This window comes from Myodes glareolus, chromosome 6, assembly GCF_982192425.1.
Source record: "Myodes glareolus chromosome 6, mMyoGla1.1, whole genome shotgun sequence".
NCBI classification, from domain to species: Eukaryota; Metazoa; Chordata; class Mammalia; order Rodentia; family Cricetidae; genus Myodes; species Myodes glareolus.
The window spans coordinates 18,419,227-18,441,039 of record NC_142031.1 but is presented as its reverse complement, the minus strand read 5'-3'; the positions used below and the strand labels follow the sequence as shown (position 1 = coordinate 18,441,039).

General features: G+C 40.3%; 2 protein-coding genes across 4 annotated transcripts in view; one reads left to right on the top strand and one right to left on the bottom strand.

Annotated features, from left to right (window-relative positions):
* Window positions 1–14,289, top strand: part of Luzp1 (leucine zipper protein 1) — a 92,651-nt gene extending 78,362 nt beyond the window's left edge. Inside the window, exon 5 of one of the 2 annotated variants that reach the window (XM_085690474.2) lies at window positions 13,429–14,289. The gene's annotated coding sequence lies outside the window, so the exon portion shown is untranslated. Of the gene's footprint in view, window positions 1–7,688; window positions 9,863–13,428 lie in introns of those variants that run through there. The other variant, XM_085690473.2, reaches the window with a different exon arrangement.
* The window catches only part of Kdm1a (lysine demethylase 1A), a 49,138-nt gene that overhangs the window by 3,418 nt on the left and 23,907 nt on the right, over window positions 1–21,813 (bottom strand). For both annotated transcript variants that reach the window (XM_085690476.2, XM_048443266.3), the window contains 14 exons: window positions 21,267–21,400; window positions 19,572–19,650; window positions 18,783–18,875; window positions 17,943–18,049; window positions 16,096–16,177; window positions 14,310–14,404; window positions 7,321–7,463; window positions 6,674–6,764; window positions 4,516–4,650; window positions 3,804–3,877; window positions 3,195–3,306; window positions 1,733–1,865; window positions 637–824; window positions 181–295 (listed from right to left, as the gene is read on the bottom strand). In XM_085690476.2, the coding sequence (XP_085546602.1) occupies window positions 181–295; window positions 637–824; window positions 1,733–1,865; window positions 3,195–3,306; window positions 3,804–3,877; window positions 4,516–4,650; window positions 6,674–6,764; window positions 7,321–7,463; window positions 14,310–14,404; window positions 16,096–16,177; window positions 17,943–18,049; window positions 18,783–18,875; window positions 19,572–19,650; window positions 21,267–21,400 (1,581 nt within the window). The remainder of the gene's footprint in view (window positions 1–180; window positions 296–636; window positions 825–1,732; window positions 1,866–3,194; window positions 3,307–3,803; window positions 3,878–4,515; window positions 4,651–6,673; window positions 6,765–7,320; window positions 7,464–14,309; window positions 14,405–16,095; window positions 16,178–17,942; window positions 18,050–18,782; window positions 18,876–19,571; window positions 19,651–21,266; window positions 21,401–21,813) is intronic.

The window sequence follows — 21,813 nt, the reverse complement described above, 5'->3', positions numbered from 1 at the left end:
CCTGCACCCACATGGCAGCTCACAACTGTCTGTGACTCCAATTCCAGTGAATTGGACACTTTCACACCAATGCACATAAAAATGTTTTAAAAATTAAAAAACCTCCCACTATTCCTAATTCTATGTTTCTATAAGAGTATATATATATATATATAAAACAATCCACTAGCAAACAGTTACCTTTATATAGGTTCCAGAAGAGGAAGAGTTCACCCCTGCTAGCAGTCGTACTGCCAACATGCCCGAACAAATTGACACTTGGATCCCAGAATACCCGGTCAAAACACAACACCACCTACCACAGAAAGGAAGCATATGAGCTAGCCTCAGAGAGAAGACGTTCTGTAAGCATCGCTGTGGCCTTTCAGATCATTCTTAGACTTATTAACCACTCCTAATCCCCTTTCAGTGCGAAAGAGGAATCCCCCATTACATTTTCTGATGGATTTGCAACTTTCAGCAGGCTTATAACAAGACTAAGTACCTGAATGTTATATAATAGAACCAGGCACTGAGTTACATAAACTGCCAGGCTTCTGGCCTGGAATCACGGCTGAGGGTTCAGGCACAGCTACATGCCGACCCCATTCCTCACTGATGCTGCTGAACACTGACAGAAAGGGGAGAGCACATCACCTTGTTGAGGTTGCCAAACCCCATCCTCTGGACTGCGGATGTTTTCCACTCAGGAAGAGGTGGCACAAACTGAACAGCTGGTGGCTGCTGCTTCAGCACTCCCAGAGGAAGGGTACAGAGAACTGCATCACACTTATAGATAAAGGTTTGACTTGTGGAGCGTGTATTCACAGCAATCACTTCACATCCTAGAGAAAGAAGGAAAGTTTACTGGCGATGCGGATGGAATCAACGAGGGAACTAATTATGGTGGCTTAACAGGATTAACATGCTATTTAATTTTTAAGACAAGAAAACAGAAGTGAGCCTAAGGCTGCCAGGATTTAAACCCTTAGTCAATAAGGAAGTCTTGATGGCCCCATCCTACACTAGCAATATACTGAACTCAAGTGGTCACCTGCTCACTAAGGGTGACAACTTAAAGACTGTGGCACAAAACCTTACACTGCGGAGACACACTGTAATACTTAGCTTGACCTCTAAGTTGACATCAGAATTATGTCACTATTATTTTACCTAATGCTGTTTTTTAAATAGTAATACAAATTTATTAACAATGAGAGTAAAACATAGAATACACTCCACAAAAGAATGGGCTGTAATGGGGCTGGAGAGATGGCTCAGATGTTAAGAGCACTGCCTGCTCTTCCAAAGGTCCTGAGTTCAATTCCCAGCAACCACATGGTGGCTCACAACCATCTGTAATGGGGTCTGGTGCCCTCTTCTGGCCTGCGGGCATACACACAGAATATTGTATACATAATAAATAAATATTAAAAAAAAGAATGGGATTTAATGATTAGCCCTAGTATGTTTTTATATGAATGCTCATACACCTATATATGCATACATCTTTTTAGATCAACTCATTGTAAATATAATTATGAATTCTTTGAGAATATGGCATGTCTTAAGTATGATAGCTAACCCAGGCCCACTTTCTGGAGAGACAGAATGAAGACGGTATTGCAATTTACCAAAGTTTACACTCATGGACCATGCAATCAAGTTACAAAAAAAAAAAAGTTGTAAAAAACTAATCTTTCAGGGAAAGTGCTCTGTGCTCTATCTACCTTCCTACAGTCCAGACACATACCTGAGGCTGTGTAGCGAACCTGTCGCACTGCTGTATTCAGTTTAATGTCCAAGCCTTCAGCTAAAGCCACAGGCACACATGAGTAGCCATTCCTTACTGTCAGGTGACTGCCAGTAAACTCAAAGTCATCATCCTAACAAGGACAAAAAAAGGGTCTATTACCACACTTTTTAAATAAAATTTACGCTATGTCATTTGCACTGAATTCTCTATGATAGTATTGAAGAGTACAAGCTTGCAGACGAGTCAATTTTAAAAATGTTTATTTATGCACATGGGTGTGCTTAAATAAATAGCTTATGTACCATACACATGCAGTGTCTGCAGAAGCCAGAAGAGGGTGTTGGATACCCTGGGACCAGAGTGACCGACAACTGCCATGTGGGTGCTAGCAATCAAACCCCAGGTCCTCTCTAAGAGCAGCTGTGCTCTTAACTGCTGAGCCACCTCTCCAGCCCCAAACAATGTTTTAAGACCACAACTAAACAGTTCCTAAGCCTAAGTAAAAACTACTGACTGATCTGTCTTTAATCTCCTGGAAGAAGTTTTTAATCATTCCTAGATAATTACTGGCACAATACTCTACTACCAAGTCCAGGCCATCCACAGAGACACAGACAACTAGAAAGCACAAAAGCAGATCCATTTACCTTTTTTTTTGTTTCTTCTTTCCAGTTTTTCAACTGGAAAGAAGGGTTTCTCTATTTCTCTGTGTAGCCCTGGATGTCCTGGAACTCACTTTGTAGACAAGGCTAGCCTCAAACTCACAGAGATTGGCCTGACTACCTAGTGCTGGGATTAAAGGTGTGTGCCACCACCACCCAGCTCACTCTTAACATTAAGAGTCCTTTCACTAACAGTACCCCAAAGACACATATAACCCCATCAGTGCACCAGTGATGAATAAACAATCTATGTTTATCTCTACAATGGGATTGTAATAAAAAACAAAGGGATACACTACCTCAAGGTGAGTCGAGTCAATCACACAAAGACAACATACAATGAAACCATAGAACAAGCTGAAGCACGATTGGGAGGAGGGGTTATGTGCAAAAGGGGAAAAGAAAACTTCAGGATAATGAATGTATCTTTTGTTTTGGTTTCTTAAAGACTAAGCCCTCACCATGTAGGCCATGCTGACCTTGAACTCTTTAATTTTTCTGCCCTAGCCTCTAAAGCACTGGGATGACAGGAGTGGACTACAACACCACGCTAAAATGTTCTATATCCTAACTATGGTGGTAGATCATGGCAAAGCAAGCTTCACAAATCATCAAGCTGCTTGGTCAAGATGTGTGAATTTCACTGTGAGCAAATACTATCTCCTACTGAAGCTATTTATGAGCACACACGCACACACGCACACACACACACACACACACACACACACACACACACACACACACAGTAGTCCTCAAATATGTGCATATCAACTAAATAAATGATCAAGAGCACTTACCTGATCCCAGTGTTTAAGAGAGAGGGTAGAGAGAGGTGTGGCGTTGGCAAATTCAAGATTTGCAAAATGCCAGTCAAGTATCTGTCTGTCTCTTGATGAGAGATATACATCACTGAAAAAATAAGGGAGCAGAGTGTTAAAAAGACATCTCTGCTAGTCTCCATGAGTTCACGTGGATGGTCTCAGCCAATCTGGACTCTAAGCTGGGACTCAGATTGTGCCTTATATGTCAACGAACAGGCTCTCTCCCGTGTTACTAACTGCTCTCTGTCCCTGACGCTCAGAGAGCATGTCATCACTACCTGAACCCCAGTAGAAATAAAGTTCTAGTCTCCTGAATCTTTTGAGTGTAAAATAGTAACCTTTCTTAAAATCACACCCAAAGACAATTTCCATCCAGGAAAGCTTTATCTCAATACCAGGTTTTGTAGAGAAGGGTTAATTTTAGACAGAGACATCTTGACACAAGCCCGACCACAGCACCATATCTGTAAGTAAAACCTCACTGTTTTGTCATCTTCCTTCCAAAATGAACATGAGAGAGAGAGAGAGAGAGAGAGAGAGAGAGAGAGAAGTTGTCATTCTACATGTCTGGTTTCCTTTCCTTACCTTGGGGGATTTGCTTCCAATTCTTGAAGTTTTTCCTCTAGCTTTCCTTGTGTTTCAGCTAATTCATCATATTCCTAACAGAAATAAGTAAACAAACAAATTAATGTGATTTAGCCTCAGGGTCAGGTATTTACCTAAATTATATGTGACATACTTCCTGCTTAGATCACATATACAAGGTGTGATTGATTCAACTGAAGGCTGGGTCAAACCTCAGGGTTTTTTTTGTTGTTGTTGAAACAAGCTATGAATCTGGGATAAAATGGGGCAGGAGGTAAAAGGGTAAACACGCTGGTGTGCTCCCAACAGGCAAGCAAAATCACAGAAGCTACCATGCTCTCAGCTCCTCTAGTGGCCCTGGTGGGGAATTCCTTACAAACAGTTCATTAAGTCTCACAAGGATTCTCCAAGCTATGTATCACCAATTCCACGCTGTAGATGAGGGGACTACGAGGGTCAAGGTGCTAGGGGGCACTGTGTGAGATACTGAAACCACAGTGTAACTTCAAACTCCACATGTCAGGATAACAACTGTGAAGGAAATAGCAATCTCACCCCATACTGAGGAATCACCCCACACTGAGGAATTATCTCTCCACGGCTCTTTAGGTTCCAAACCATCTTCTACATAGCACACTCCATGGACTACAGGCTTTGTCTTTTCTTAGGGTTACCACCTCTACACTTCTTTTCAGGGAAGAGTGGCACTGACCTTGCAGAGGGCGGTCAGGTCCCTGTGCTTGCTTTTCACTAAGAACTCTGCTGTAATATCTCTGGGAGGCTTCACTTCCGATGCTTCTTTGTATTGTTGATGGAGTTCTTTAATTTTCTCCTTCAAATTTACCATCTAAGATGAAAAAGTAAAAAATTTTCATACCAGGCAGTCAATGGTGGCACACGCCTTTAATCCCAGCACTTGGGAGGCAGAGGCAGGTAGATCTTTGTGATTTCAAGAACTGGTTTATAGAGAGAGTTCCCAGGTTAGCCAGAGCTACACAGAGAAATCTGTCACATAGATAGGTAGACAGCCAAGACAGACAGATAAATTTTTTCAGGGTAGATAGCAGTGTAATCCATTTCCAAACAACACATGCCCTTGGCATTGGCTCTCCCTATACAATGTTATAAAAGATCCTTGGAATTTCTGAATACCTGGTTCTATATCATGCTATTTGGAGGGAAAAAAAGTTTAACAGAGGTTTCCACCAACATTATCAGATAACTAAGATTCCTGTCTTACAAAAGAACAGAGAGGGAAAGAGTATTCCACTTAAGAAAAAAAAATACATAGGGACTGGAGAGATGGCTCAGATGTTAAGAGCATTGCCTGCTCTTCCAAAGGTCCTGAGTTCAATTCCCAGCAACCACATGGTGGCTCACAACCATCTGTAATGGGGTCTGGTGCCCTCTTCTGGCCTGCAGGCATACACACAGACAGAATATTGTATACATACATACATACATAATAAATATTTTTTAAAGAGAAAAAAAATACATAAAACAACCTACCATCAATTTATTTTTTTAAAAGATTTATTTACTTATTATGTACACAGTGTTCACCCTCCATGTATGCTTGCAGACCAGAAGAGGGCACCAGATCTCATTACAGATGGTTGTGAGCCACCATGTGGTTGCTGGGAATTGAACTCAGGACCTCTGGAAGAGCAGTCAGTGCTCTTACCTCTGAGTCATCTTTCCAGCCCAAAACAAAGTTTTTCCTTTTTTTTTTTTTAAAAAAAAAAAAGATTTATTTATTATGTATAGTATTCTGCCTGCAAGTATGCCTGAAGGCCAGAAGAGGGCGCAAGATCTTATTACAGATGGTTATGAGCCACCATGTGGTTGCTGGGAATTGATTCAGGACTTCTAGAAGAGCAGCCAGTGCTCTTAACCTCTGAGCCATCTCCTCAGCCCCTTAAGTTTATTTTGGGAAAACAGTTGTCATTGTTTTGCTTTTGAGACAAGAACTCACTATGTAGCCCACGGCTTAAACTCACAATCCCTCTTGCCTTAGCCTCCTATGTGTTGAAATAACATAGGTTCACCACTATGCCCAGCTTTGTTCCTTTTTTAAATTTACTTTTATTTTATGTGCACTGGTGTCTGCCTGCATGTATGTCTGTGTGAAGGTGTTAGAACCCCTGGAACTGGAGTTACTAACAGTCTTGAGCTGCCACACGGGTGCTGGGAATTGAACCTGGGTTCTCTGGAAGAACAGTCAGTGCTTTTGACCACTGAGCCACCACTCCAGCCCCTTATTCCCTTCTTTTTTAAACATGTAAAAGGTCAGATCATCACACAAAGAACTTTATGTGATTCATTCCTAACGTTAGTTTTTTCAGGTACCAGCAGGGTGTTGAAGTCTGGCCCACAGATGTCTGCTAACTCTCAGTTATCAACCACTCTTCAATCCTTGCCACAGTCTATACAGAGGTGGGCTCCTAGTGACAGAAGCTTAACAAGAGGGAGGTCCCGCCCCTCCCCAGCTGATGAATCATTTCTCCCTAAACTGACATCTTTTACAGTTGGTAGGATAAGAAAACTACAACTGTATCTGAATTATCTGGAACCTGGAACTCAGAAAGTGATGACAGAAACCTCAGTCAGGGAATGGAAGCAGAAATGTTGACATTTCGAGAGACTTCTTCATCAATGGTGACTTGGCTCCAGTACAGCTGATCTTGCTCTAACCGCAGACCTCAGTAGAAAATGCTGACAATCAGCTGTAGTTAGGAAGGGTAAGGGGGCCGGCCGGGCCATGCTTCTCCATGGAGAGAAACTCCAGAAAGGCCTTTAACATTCCTTAGTGGAAGGAGTGCCCCTGTTTTCACCTTTTGGGCTGTAGTAACCATGAATGCAGACTCTACCTTATTAAGAAGCTCTTTCAACTCCTCCTGCGTTTTCACTATCTTCTTCCAGTGTTCAATCTGTTCATCTTTGACATGCTTCTCCTGTAGCCTGTAAAGACAACGCAAGTGGCCCAGCTGCAGAGTCAGCTCTATAGCACCCAAACATGTGCCCAGTCGTAAACATCTGAGGACCAAAGCCCACTGACTGTCTAATATTCAGACAAGAAAGTTAGCTGGTTGTTTGTTTCCTGACCTACAAGATAAATAACATTCATTTTAGACCTGAAACTGGCTTTAGGGATGCCATAATTATTTTAAATGTTTTATTTTGGAATTCATTTTATTTTTTAAAATTTATTTTTATTTTGTGAGTGTCTCATGTACCTGCAGAGGCAGGAGGCAAGGGAATGTCAGATCCTCTGGTACTAGAGTGACAGATTGTTATGAGCTGCCACATGGGTGCTAGGAACTGAACCCAGATTGTTTGAAGGAGCAGCCAGTGTTCTTAACCACTAAGCCATCTCTCCAGCTCTGACTTTGGAATTTAAACATTCATATGAATATATGTAAAAATTAGCTCAAATAAGACTTATGAAAAACTTAAAGAATAAACAGCAATCTGTAAATGGAATTCACAATATGATAAACAGTTTCTAAATACTTACTGAATGACAACCTCCAATGCCTGGCCAAGGGATACAGGTTTATTATTGAGGACGTTGAAGTCTAACTGGTGACTAAGGTAAGAAGTGGCTTCTAGCAACCGGTTAAATTCTTGTTCTACCATTTCATCTTTCTCTTTTGGAACCTGAAAATATGAAGTATAGCAGAGTTGGTCCTTATCAAACTACTCCCAGTCATTCATGAACACACAAAAATGTTCTACAGTTTAAGAGGCCAAAATATGTATTTCAAAGGAAAACCTTTGAGGACAATGATTTGACTTTTTCTATGAAGTGGTTAAATCCATTTAAATGAGATATGAAATGTTTCAGGCCTGAAATATTTCCCTCTCTCCCACTTGTTCCCTCAGAGCAAAGACTCAACCTATAGTAACAGCCACAAGACCTGCACTGGCACTAGCTGCAGTTCCATGAAGCACAGGTACACTGAGCTGGGCTGACATGCAAGGACACACTAGAAGAGTCCCAGAGGACAAAGACTATGATCACACACCTTGAAGACCTTCTAAAATAAGAGCTAAATGAGAAGAGGAGGCTCAAGTTATCTGTTCAAAGATGAAAAGAATTTCAAGGGACAGAAGGAAAGAGAAGTCAAATTCATGGCATTAACAATAACGCATGAACACCTTACTCTTTTACATAGTAATAATGGATTCTCATCTTCAGAGTTGAATGTCAAAGCTCTTAGACTAGGAATAACTGAGTTACCAGAAGGTCTGGCTCCTTGCTGTGATAGAGGGAAGGAGCACACTCCGACGCAGTCCTCCGGCTGACCTAGACTATTCTGTGCAGTCTACTGACAGCATCAGTTCGTCATTCCTCTGTTATATCTCAGCTTTGCTCAAAGTATTCTATCTGCACTGCAGTCCCACTGCTGGAGTCATGCCAACAGCGAGAAACAACAAGGCATGTCTAAGATAAGCATCTTTTGCCAGGGTTGGGCACTAGTTGGAAAATGGGATTTAAAATACAGACTTTGCAATCAACCGAAGTAGGGAATGAGAAAACAAAGCTCTAGAAAACACCATGCCTGAGGTGTTTGGTAGGAATTAACTACTGACAAGATCACCATATAAGAGGCCACTTTCAGTGCAAACACTTCCACTTTGCACTTGCAAGTACATGGAGGAGGAAAGCACTAGACGATACCCCTCACAGGTAACCCCATGAGATGGGCCACTAGTGTGGCAAAGATGACCTGTCAAAACAGGATAACTTTTACTAAAAGAGAAAGGGAAGAGGGCAGAAGTAGCCTGCTTTGGATCCGTGAACACAACAGATACAAGTGACAATCAGAGTCATGCTTAATGCCTCAAGGACAGTGGAGGCTCTCAGAGAATTATCTACTTCCAGCCTAAAAGAAATCTAAACTCCAGCAATCTGTGTAGAGAAATGAGGCAGAGAACCAGATTTTAGATGCTTGGTGTCACATGCATTACGGTAGTCACAGGGGCTGGTGATCAGAGTTATCTGGTCGACCCATTTCCACAGTGAAAGAAGAGCTCTTTGGTGATGGTTCTGCTTGCTCTGACTGCACCGATTAGAGCTGTTCAGAAACCTTCTTGCCATGAATTTCATTCACATTCTCATCAGTTACTTTTTCTCAGAGATGTGATGGCCATGTACAGAGTAACTCAGAATGAAGTCCTGCCCAGGAACTTGCTATTCCCAATGCAACCCTGCAATGCGCTACAGAAGATGGTTCTAGTACTCTACAGTTAGCTCTCCTTCCAAAAGAGGAGACAATCACACTTCAATACAAACTCTACATAACTGTGCAATGTCAACTGCAAGACAGCTTTCCCTGGAATGTTTCTCTGCAGGTTTCTAAAAATGCTCACAAGAGGATGCTCAAGCAAGAAGGACTAGACCACATATGCCTCTACTATGGGGCGGAATGTGCCAAAACACGAGAACGCAAATGGGACAGATTAAAGCTCTTCTAGTGCCAACTGGATGGCTTGCTTCAGACAAGCTTTAATCTTTGCAGTTAGGGTGACAGTCACATAAGAAAATTCATACCGAGAGATACCCAGCACTCAGGTTCAGTAACTGGGTCTAGGGTAGTGGTAGAGAAATATTTAAAGGGACACTGTCAAGGTTAGAGGGACCAAATTGACCTTTTGTTTCTTCCCTCTATATTTCTGAGCAGCCTGCTTGATTCATTACACTTCCCCCTTTCCCACCCACACTCCCCACAAAAAAAAACTGATGTTTTACATGCGCTTTCAATGACAAAAACTCAAACAGCACCATCCCAACATATAGGCGCAACTCTACAACAACAAACCAGTGTGAATGTGTGATGGAGAGGATCATTGAAAGGAAAAGATTTAAGTGTTAAGCTTTTAATGGGTTACTGTAAACAGTGAGGAAAATGATTTGAAAAATTATGAAAAAAATACCTTGACAGTGTCCTTTTAACCAGTGCAGCAGAGGGAGAAATAAACTGTAAATAACAGCCCAACAGCCACGTCAAGTTTAGTTTTGTATGACAGCAATAAAAATCAAGGCTTTAAACACACAGCATGACAGAAGCATTCTGTTAGCTTAGCAGCTGCAACCGTTGGAGAAATAAGGAACAGACTGTACAGAGACCAAAATGGGAAAGTCAAGGCATAGAAATGGTCAGGGGGTGGGGTAATTTTAAAAAAAGGCAGGGGGTGTGGTGGTGAGAGAGCAGTGAGTAACAAAAACAAAACTCAAAAAAACAGAAAACACAGAACAGTAACAACAAAATCAAACAAATAAAACTCAAACCAAAGGAGTACTGCCACGTCTGACCGACACCGGATGACAAGACTGTATGCCCAGTACCCACTTAGACCCAAAGCTCAGCTTTATGAGATTATGTGAGGCAGTCAGCAACCAGGCCCATCCATTTCTGCCCAGGTGAGCAATTACAGTGATGCTAATGTTGCCAGTGCAACCAGGGGGAAGTGCTGAAGTCGGGCTGTTCTCCATTAATTTTAACATTCCAATTGAAAATGAGTATATGGAAGATGGTAAATAGCATATGTGTCCATTGGCAAACCAGTGCTGCTCAGGGAAAACCCAAATGTGATTTTAATGCATTAAGATATTGAATTCATTGTTAAAAGGCCAATTACAAATGCTCCATTTTATATATCCAACAATTAAAACTTTCACTGTCAAGGCAAAGACAGAAGCTCAACAGTCTAGCTGCCCATGTAGGACCACACAGAATAGTGAGCTATCTTAGAGATTATTGTCATTATGTTTTAATAGTTTAACAGGTGCTAGGGAGATAAGCTGCTTAAGTTTTGTAAAGTGCCTGCCACACAAATGGAGGACCTGAGTTCAGAGTCCCAGAATTCACATAAAAACATAATCCAGTGCAGGGGAGGCAAAGACAGGACAATCCCTAGGGCTTGCTGGCCAGCCAAAACAGCTCAGTCAGTGAGCTCCAGGTTCCGGGAGAGATCCTGTCTCAAAAATAAGGTGGACAGTGAGAGAGGGAGACAACACCAACCTCTTATGTACACTCACACCCAAGACATGTACACACACAGATACAAAAAATAAATAGTAACAAACACCACCTATATTACTTTTTCTTCTTATAGTGAAAAGAGGCTGGGTACGGAGCTGTGTCCTTAAGCAAACACTGCCTGTGACTGACTGACTCACTCTCTCTCTCTCTTTCTCTCTCTCTCTTTCATTTTAGTTTTTCAAGATGGAGTTTCTCTTTGTAGTCCTGGACTTAAACTCACAACGTTCCACCTAAATCTGCCCCCTAAGTGCTATGTACTAGCAACAGAACCATCACATTGTTACCCTCCTTTGTGGTACTAAGGACTGAACCCTAGACCACTGGGCTAAATACATTCCTGTCCTTTTATTTTGAGACAGGGTCTACTTCAATTGCCTAGACTGGTCTTGAACTTAGGATCTTTCTGTCTCAGCCTCTGAAGCAGCTGGAATTACAGGACTGACACTGTGCTGGGCCAATTTTGATTGAGGTTGTGCACAAAGAACATAGAATCTCATTTTTAAGAAATGGGATTTCTTAAAATCTAGAAATCTCAATGGTTGAGTAATCTCTACTCTAGATGGGCCTTGCTGGCTCCGAGGGAAACTATTTTAGGTTTAGGTTTTTGTTTTGAGACAGGGTCTTTCTATTATGTAGCCTTGTCTGTCCTGGAACTTGTTATGTAAACCTGGCTTGAACTCATAGATCTACCTGGCTGAGTGCCAGGATTAAAGGTGTGTGCCACCACTCACAGCCTAAGGGAGCTATTTTAAAGCAGAAATAATCACACAGGCGATCATGGTGGTGCACACCCTTGCCCTGCCCCATCTATCTTCCTGAGAAATCAGTCAGGTGTAACAGAACAGGCATGGGAATCTGAGCTATAACTTCAAGCAACAAATGCTTCTCAGGTATTGACCACAGTGGCTTTAGGGAAATAAAGGGAGTTACAGCTTTCCATTCTGCAAAATGAGAAAATAACTACTACTCACTTAATTCTTTATATTTCTAAAGCCACAAAGCATCATTTGTATTTATAAGCATATAAACAAGGCTCTCTGTACCTGTCCTTTAAGTTTAGCTAGTCTACAAGTCAACAGTTCCACATTCTCACTGAGCTATACCACTGGAGACAGAAAAGAGACATTAGCATGGCTTCTTGTATAAGGCAAAAGGAAGAAAAGCTATGAAGAGCTCTTTCCAAAACTAAAATGCCTAAAGAATCATCACTTGGGTATAGCACCAAATACAAATACCTTGACTGAGGGGGAAAAAAAAAACATGCCCTGGGCTGGAGAGATGTGCTTTTGTGAAGGACCCAGGTTCTATATCCAGCACCCAGATGATAGTTCACAACCATCTGTAATTACAGTAAGAGGGGATCCAACACCCTCTTCTGACCTCCATCGGCAACAGAAACACAATGTGCATAGACATACATACAGGCAAACACCCCAACACATAAAATAAAAAAATCTTAAAAAAAAAAAAAAACCAAAATTGGGTAAAAAAAAACCTTGCATATCCCTTGTTTAAACTATCAAATGCTCACCAAAAAGGCTGGTCCTCAGACACGGAGCTTAAGTTGGAACATAATGAGCAACCTTCTGTAATATAGCAGCACATATCTGTGCCCTTATGCAAGCTGTTTATCTTATCCTATACTGTGACAGAAGAGATTGGTGACCAGGCTTAGGGAGAACTTGCTAGTAGGTATACTATTTTAAGAACACAAAAATCAATTGCCAGTAATAAACAAACTCACAAAAGACAGAGCACTGAGCATTAAGGGTCAGTGACAGAGCAACTGCTAGAAGCCTGAGGGCCTGGGTCCCATCCTGAACATAGCAAACAAAAAATGTCAGCTAAGCTGTGTTGCATAGCACAGGCCTGTTGTCTCAGCACTTGGGTGGCTCAAGTAGGAGGCTCAGGAGCCAGTCACAAAAAAAGCTTGTCTAACACTTCTCCGGGTATCTCTTTACTATTGCTGCCTGTTTCCTTAACCCAGCCAGGCTCTTTCCTGCTATTGCCCTCAAACACCTATCTCATCCTGTCACTTCCCTGCTCCAAACTCTCCTCCCTACACCTCTACAGCAAGGCAGCCCGACAGTGAAGCTTGTCTTCTTGCCTCACCAGGATGAGCTCATCCTTCTCTCGAAACCTTGGCACCTACTCACCTTCCTCAGCGCCAATATACAACCACAGGCTGAAGTCTTACCCTGCACCTCACAAACGAGCTCCCTCCCCTTTCACACTGCCCTAGCCGCTTCCACACACCCTTCTGGAGCAGCTGGTTCTACCTAACCCTCAGCAAATCTGCCTCAACATAGTGTTGCTGATAGGCTTTTGGGTAATAGATTCTTCAGATCCTCTCTCTCCAAAGAAGAAACAGGACAAATTAAACAAGCTGGAAAAATGGGAGTTCATTATACTATCCTTCTTTTGTAATATTTTTAATTTCCATAATAAAAATTAGAGGGAGGTTATTTCCAAAAAAGTAGCAATAGAATGAAGTAGAGAACAGTTCTCAATTTTATATCAAATAAGTTAGCTTCTACTATATTCCACCTCTCATTCTACTCTGCTTATTTTGTTAGGTGTTTCTCCCAAGCTCTGGAAAGAAATCTGGACATGTTGGTGGATCTGACCCAAAGTATTTCCTGAACATCAAGCCATAAAAACCCAAAGTACCTAGGATAAATAAGGATATTCCTTGAGAGCATCACAAAAAAACTCAAAAGAGTGGGGAGTATTTACCTTTGGTAACAATAACTAAACCATGGCATATGCAATATATAGCAAACTTTTCTTCCTCAAAATACAAAGTTAACAATATGCTTATTTACAGTCTCTCTCAGACAATGAACTGTTATCCTGACAGGGGAGTTGGTCAAACTTCTGCTAAACACAAACTTTTGAATTTCATGCATGCCTGCAAAATCAGAACTGCCAGGGCAGCCTAAGCCTGCCTGACTATGGCTTACCCACTGACACTTCTCAGACCATTCACCAGGTTCCTGATACTCTCACACCAAGGACAAGAAGCTCCTAGGTTTCTGACCATAAACACCTTAACTGACCTCTACTTCTGGCTGCTTACTGGTCTGTCAGGAGCCTCAGTCTACCTGTACACACAGAGCGAAGTGACAAAGCACACAGAGCTTAAGCACACAATGGAGGCAGAGAACAAAAATATGAAGAGTTAGGTTTAATTCCAGTCTCTTGAAACAAGTAGCCAGGGCCAATTAAGTACGTGGCCAGCCTTCAGTAAATACTTAAGACAAATGCCTAAGCAGGCAAGTGAGTTTGCACATATACCATCATCCCTTCCTCTATAGCTCAGAGTTAAGAAAACAGCCAGGAAAATGCCAACTGTTTCAGTCTGTATATTCATGTCATGCTCAGTAACAGATTCCCCTGAAATTATTTCCAAATCAATAAAAGAAATTTTGAAAAGCTCTGTTTGTCATCAACTTACAGCTTGTCCATTGGCTTCGTAAAGTGGGCATTTTTGCTTGATCTTGGCCAGTTCCATATTTACTTGTTTGCTGACAACAGCCATGGGATTCCCTCCTAGAAGAAAACTCAAACAAATTTAGACTATCCTTGAAAAGTCAAAATTTTTTTACTCAAAATAAAAAATGGTACATCCAGCCTTAGTGGCCTACACCAGTGCTGTGGCACTTTTGAGGCAGGAGAATAGAGTGTTCAAGTCCTGCTCGGGTTATGTACTGAGACACCCCATAGAATAAGCAAGGGCTAAGGACCAAGCTCAGTACCAGAGCTTGTCTCCTCCCATGTTCAGGGCACTGAGCTGGATCCCCAGCAGCCTTACCAAAATAAATGAGTAAAACAGCTGAAAACGCAGGATATCAATTACAACTTCTTTTTTAAAGCTCACAGTAAAAAAAAATCTTAGGACCAACAAGAAAAATGTTAAATTAGCTGGGCAGTGGTGGTGCACACCTTCAATCCCAGTACTTGGGGGGCAAAGGCAGGCAGATCTATCTGTGACTTCAAGGCCAGCCCGGTCTATAGGATGAGTTCCAGGATAGCCAGGGGTACACAGAGGAACCCTAAAGTGTTAAATAAATTACTCATAATCCTCTAAATTAACATTTTAATCCTTCTGGGATTTGAGTATAACATTACAGACTTCACATAAAAGAATTATAACCCACTCTATTAAAGTTTTAACTTAGAATACATTGTAAACATGATGTTATGCTATTGAGCTACCTAATTCTTGGTGGATATATACATGCTTTACTATATAGTAATTTAATCTTCTAATGTGGTTTCTAATGCTGTGTCATTATAAACAATGTCATATTAGAAATGATCCAAACACAACATTGTTCACTTGTCTTTTTCTCCTTAGGATAATTTCTTTGAATTAAAAAAAAAAGACACCCAAAGGAAAAATGTACAATTTACATTTCTTAGTCTTCAGAATGGATATTAGGCAATTTGCCTCCTACTAACAGGAGACTAAGGACCTGCTATAACTGAATATACTTCACCCCTCAAAACTCAACCTGGAGTTTAATTCCTACTTTAAGGCCTGCCTGATCTACAGAGTGAGTTCCAGGACAGCTGGATTACACAGAGAAACATTGTCTCAAAAACCAAAAACAAACAAATAAACAATAAGATAGACAAGCTTGAGTCCCTTGATTGAATCTTACCAGACTTAGAAGAGTGAAATCTAAAGGCACCTGCAAACCTAAAGTCCCAGTGTCTTGTCATGTGACCCAAAGTACCTCAAGGCTATTGCAAGAAGTCTATCAGATCATTGTCCCTTTGACCTACCACAACTATAAGGAAAATTAACTTTCTTTCGTTTCTGGTTTTTTGAGACAGGGTTTCTCTGTATAAGAGCCCTCACTGTCCTGGAACTTGCTTTGTAGACCAGGCTGGCCTCAAACTTACAGAGATCCACCTTCCTCTACCTCCTGAGTGCTGGGATTAAAGGGGTACCACCAGGCCTGGCTTAATTTCTTTCATTATGACTCACTGTCTGTGATGTGTCCTTATGACTGACTATAGTGTGTCCCTATGACTCACTGTCTGTGATGTGTCCCTATGACTATCTGAGGTGTCTCCCTATGGCTGTCTAAGGTGTGTGTCCCTATAACAGTCTGTGGTGTGTTACTGGCGAGGAAAACTAACACGACACCATAATCAGTATCTAACTATTGGTTTAAACTTAAGGTCTATCTGTCTTAGATTGTGTATTGCAATATCAAACTAGAACTACTTACCAAGACCTGTTACTACCATGGCTCCAAGATCAGCTACATAGTTTCCTTTTCGAAATGTAGCAACTCGTCCACCTACACGGTCCTGTTTTTAGAAATCAAATGACCACAGTCATTTACTCTGTTTTAACCACAATAAGTCAGTACACCAGGATTTATTCTTTCCATAATACAAGAAGAAATGTATTGAGTTTATATTTATCAATAAACAGCACTATGTGCACAAAACACAAACCAATTATAACCTGAAGTGAGGGAAAGAAAGATGGAAACTGCATGAATGCCAGAAGTGACGTGAAACAAGGCTGACAGCGGGAAGGTTACACACCCTGCCCAGCTGTTCTAACTGTGCAGGATGCACAAGGCCCACTCAGTGGAAATCTACGCTTATAAATTCTAACACTAAACATCAACTTTCTACCACCACGCTCTGATGCTTGCACTTTACTACAGTCACTTATAATAGGGGTATTTCACCAAGTTGCACTGGCTGGTTTTAAACCGGTGGGCTCGCATAAGTCCAAGTTGTCTGTACTACAAGTATACTAGCTGTTGTAACTGGATCTTTTGGTGGATGACTTCTCTGATAAATGCCTTCTCCCAAGCAATCTGATGCCCAGGAACCATGTGTACTGAACATAAACTGTTAACTTAGCTTTTGCTCCTCAACAGGCCTAGGCTTATGTCTAGCGATTAAGTTTTGAGAATAGAAAATCTTTACCAAGCTATAGTGATAAAATTATGGAAAGTATCAAAGTACTTTCTGAAAACTTCAAAAACACAACAAAAAAAGCAAAACAAAACCTAACAAATTAAAATATAATCCACGTGGGAACAATTACAAATGACCTGTAAAGCATCCCTTTACTCTATTTAAGAAGTAAAAAAAAATTAACACTTTATGAAAAGTAATTTTGAGTGAAATATATAATATTCTAAGGATTTTATAAAATTTTGAAAATGTTTAGGTTGCTAATAAGTAAGGCTTCATCCATATTTTTAAATAAAAATCTTTAAGCCACTGGAAGATAAAATATAAAAAATTATTTATGAAAACCATTTTTGTAACAGCTTTCTGAAGGGATGTGCCAACAACCCTTTCTACCTTTAATTTCCATTTCAAGATGCAGGCATAATAATCAATATAACCAATTCTCTTGGTTTTACCAGGTTCTAAAAGACTGTTTCTACCTAAGCTAATTCCTTTTCCCTGTCTATCAAACAATATAATTTATCACCAAAAAGGTATTGTTGCCTACAAAAAGTTTATAAACACCCCAAATTGAAAGGCTAACTTTAGGGGCTAGAGACAGCTTACTGGTTAAGAGTACTGGATGCTCTTGTAGAGGACCTGAGTTCAGTTCCCAACACCCACACTGGATTACTCAAAACCAACTGTAATCAAATTCAGGAGATTTGATGCTGCCTTCTGTATTCCTTGGGAAGCTGCATTCACATGTGCATACATCCACACAGACACACGCATAAAACACATAATTACAAATTTTAAAACAGAGAAAAAGACAAAGAGTGCTAATGGTAAAAAAAAAATGATCATTTTCTAAAGATTTATTGTTAAAAATACTCTACCTAAACTTAGATCAATGGTAGAATATTTATTTAGCTACTATGTGTAAGGCTATAAGTTTGATTCCCAGCACCAAACAATCATAATGTAAGTAAAAGCTACAGGTGCAACTTTACCCACTATGCAGTACTCAAAGATACTCTATCACACCACAGAAATCAGTTTCGGTAAACACAAATTGTCCAGTTCTTTAATTTGCAACAGGTACTTCTTATCATGTTTCCATTAGGTCAGGCCTCTACTCCCAAAGTCTAACTCTTACCCTGGCTTCCAGAAGTGTGACATCCATCCCAAAACTTTGTAGCTGTCGAGCTGCTGCTAAGCCGGAAACACCTGAACCTATAATAATCACCTTTCCTGTCTTTTTAGCTAAAAAGGAGGGGAAAAAAGAACAAAAAAAAATTTAGAGTATTTTGTTGTAGTTTGGAGTTTGTATTTTCTCCCTCATGAAAACATCTGGTTTCTAAACATAATGTCTTAAACAATTCAGTTACTTTCAAACTGCAGAAACTGTGAAAACAACAAATATCTGAAACTTGTAAAAATTAATTCAACACTATAAGCCTATAACCAAGCTTGAATTGTATTAATCAGGAATGTGAAATTCTGTGGTCTAACCTCTGGAAGGCCCGCTTACCCACTCACAACTGTACTAGTGAGCCATTCTCTTTAAGGGTTTACTTCTGTTTAACTTAGTATTCCTTCCTGAAAAGTTCTTGTTTTCAGAATATCTTTGTCTCTTAGATCCCTGGCAGACATTATTCAAACAGCATGAAAAGGGCAAATACTTAGGAAGAGAAAAGACTCACAGGAGGAAAGCCTCAAAACCCCTGCTTGCGTAACAGACCTCTCACATTTCTAACAGCTTTTTAATTCCAATTTTTAAAAATTGGAAATTAATATCTTCCTTAAGACCTTTCAAACAGGAAATCCGAGGAAATATAGATTTACCTAACTTTAAATTTAACTTATGAGATTGGGAATATTTTCACTAGTGGAACCTTATAAATAAAAGTAAAATGTCACAGCATCATGAATACTAAACACAGGCCTAAAAGTATTACTAAAAACCACTTAGATCATTTGGTGGATGAACCCTTACTTGGTAAGGGCTTTATCCTCTTATAGATGCCAAAATTGATGAGACCATGGCGCTCCAAGTAGCTGTGAACGCGGTGGACCAGCACAGTGTCACCTGCGGAGTAAATGAAAAACATGTTTATATTTCCCACAGTTTAAACAGGAATGTCTTCTAACGCTTTTTTCTCCAATGTGAAGTCACACTACACACAACTCATGTGACCCTTGATCATGTGATGCCTTTAGCAAACTAAGTCACAGAACTACTAGGCTATAACATAGTACAAAATGTTCAACACAGACATTAAATTTGGGAGGGAGGAGCATGAATTGCTGTTTGGAGACAGAATCTCATGAAGCTGAGGCTGGTATCAAATTTGCTACATAGCTGAGGCTTTCCCTGAATACTGATCCTCCTGCTTCCACCTCCTGAATGCTTAGGTCATAGGCATGTGCTCACATTCCTGGCTAAACTGACATTTCTAAAATGATATTACATTATAGATAAAATAGAGAACAAACCTTTGCAAGGCATGAACAATGTTCATATATTTTAGGAAAAACTTCCTAAGACTTTGTTGGTGGTAAACAGAAGGATAATCAGGTAACTAGCCAATCAAATACGAAAGTATTCCACATATCCAAGTGAGATAATAGATTTGGAAAAGCATTTAGAAATCTGCACCAATATAATCTACAAATCAGGAAAACAAACAAAAATGGAACTTTATAAAGGTCATTTATGCACATCACAAGATGAAATAAAGCTGTGAGGCCCCTGAAGGGCTTCTCCAGCAAGCACAGTACTTACTGTTGTAAGGGGCTTCCAACTGTTGGAGAGTAGCCTCAAATGTCAGTTGAATCTTTGGGTTGTCCAGCCACAACTGCAACTGTATTTAAATGACATAAGTTGTATTACATGCCCACAGACAAATCACCTGATCAGTTGTAAAATCACCTTTTAAGACTTTAACTATGAGTTTCTTATTTTCATATAAAGAGCGAGGGTTACAATGCTGACAAGGAAACTATTGTTTGATACAAAGCCGCACCAAATTAGTGAATTTCAATAGAAGCTGGAGACTATTTGGTCTAAAGAAAAAAGATGCCTAATAATCAATCAGTAGGAAGCAGCCGGGATTTAAGTTTGGGATTTATGTAATTCCAGATACCGAGCAGATAAAAATCATTATAATCATTCAGGGGCCAAAAGTATCGGTCATGATTCCTCAGTTCTGGGTTGTACAGCTAAATGAGTTGGTGAATGGGGCCCAATGAAAAACAAACATAGACCACACCAAGAGTCTAATTCTAAGACCACCAAGAGGGGGTACAAGATGGGAAGCTCAGAGGAGGTAAGGTCTGCAGTGTGATAATGCAGTGAATGTACAGAAGACTCCTAGAGGAAAAGGACGAAGAGGACTTCACATAATGGCCAGTTGGAAAGCATATGACTACATGGCAGAGATACAGGAGAAAATAAACACACTGTGAGGTCAAGAGAGTAGTATGTTTAAGAAGCAAATAGGAACACTGAATTGTTTCAAAGCCTGCAGATTGAAGAATGAAATGATTATGGTATAGCCAATGGTTCTCAGTGAGCTTTAACAGGAATTCTCAAAGTGAACAGGCATACACATACATATACACACAAATATTTACAAAATACACAGCAGGATGAATACCATATTTAAATTCTGCTAAAACAAACAAGCAAACAAAAAACCAACCCTGTTCTGTAAATTAAGTCCTAAACAAGGAATTTAATTTGGTTAGATTATAAATAAACCAACTACAAAGGGATATGGCTAGCGCTACATAGACACTCCACTTCTTGAAGGGCTACAATCAAAGAAGAATACAATCACTCCGTATTCATGGCTCAAGTTCTTCAACCTCAGCTCCTTCCTCTTTCCATCCTGAGCTAGGATAAATAAATAAAGCTCAGGTCCGAGCTCTACTTCAGTCCTCAAGTCAGAAGGCAGATGTAGCCAAAAGTCAAGGAATAGACACCATCACTGCAGCAGAAAGCAACTGCTAGGCAGAAACTACAACACTGACATCAATCTTTGTCCAGCACTTCTCCCCTCCCAAACCCACCCCAAGAGTTGAGACAAATTATGCTTCAATGTATAGTCTTAATATATTAATGAGGCATGAGAAGGATCCTAAAAAATGCATGCACACAAAATCCCAATGTATAGAAATGAAACTCCTCATGTTAGATGGCTCACAACCGCCTAGAGCTCCAGCTCTAGGACATCCAATACCTCCAGCTTCCACGGACATGCAAATACTCACACAAGCACACATGCACAAAATCAAAAACAATAAAAATAAATCTTAAATACCCAAAGGAAAAACAATTTATCTCTGGCAATGGTTATATACAGGACAAAAAAAAATACAAAACTTTTCTGTCCTATTTTTTTGTTTCTATATTCCCTATAAAAGTCATAGGTAATTTTCAAAATCCAAATGAAAGAAAGGAGGCATAGATACTTACTGTGCGGTTCCTGATGAAGAGAAAAACCTTCTGTGTCTGCTGGGGCCCACTAATGATGTCTGGGAAGCAAGCTGCTTCCTGAGAGGTCATCCGGTCATGGGGAAGTCTGCTTTGAAAAGCTGCACCCTCCACACCTGGCAAAGGAAGCAGAGGAGCACTAGAACAGTGCAAGTGGGCACAGAGCAGAGATGATGAGATCTCTAACTCCTCTTCTGCCTGAAGAGGATCTGTAAAGCTTTGCCTAATTCATAGACTGATACTACCTTAAAAGTGTTTTGTTTGTTTTTTAAATTTTGCCTCATTGAGGTCAGCCTGGTGTACAAGACCTAGTTCCAGGACAGCCTGAAACCCTGTCTCGAAAAACCAAATAAATAAATAAATAAATAAATAAATAAATTTTGCCCCAAAGGTTAAAATTTAAGGCACTATTTCAAGCTTAACATCTCCAAGTTTAAAGTTTATTAATGAATTACTTTATAACAAGTCATTTAGAATATTTTCATTCATCGAACAGGTAATACTAAATTATATTCTAATTAAAATGAGC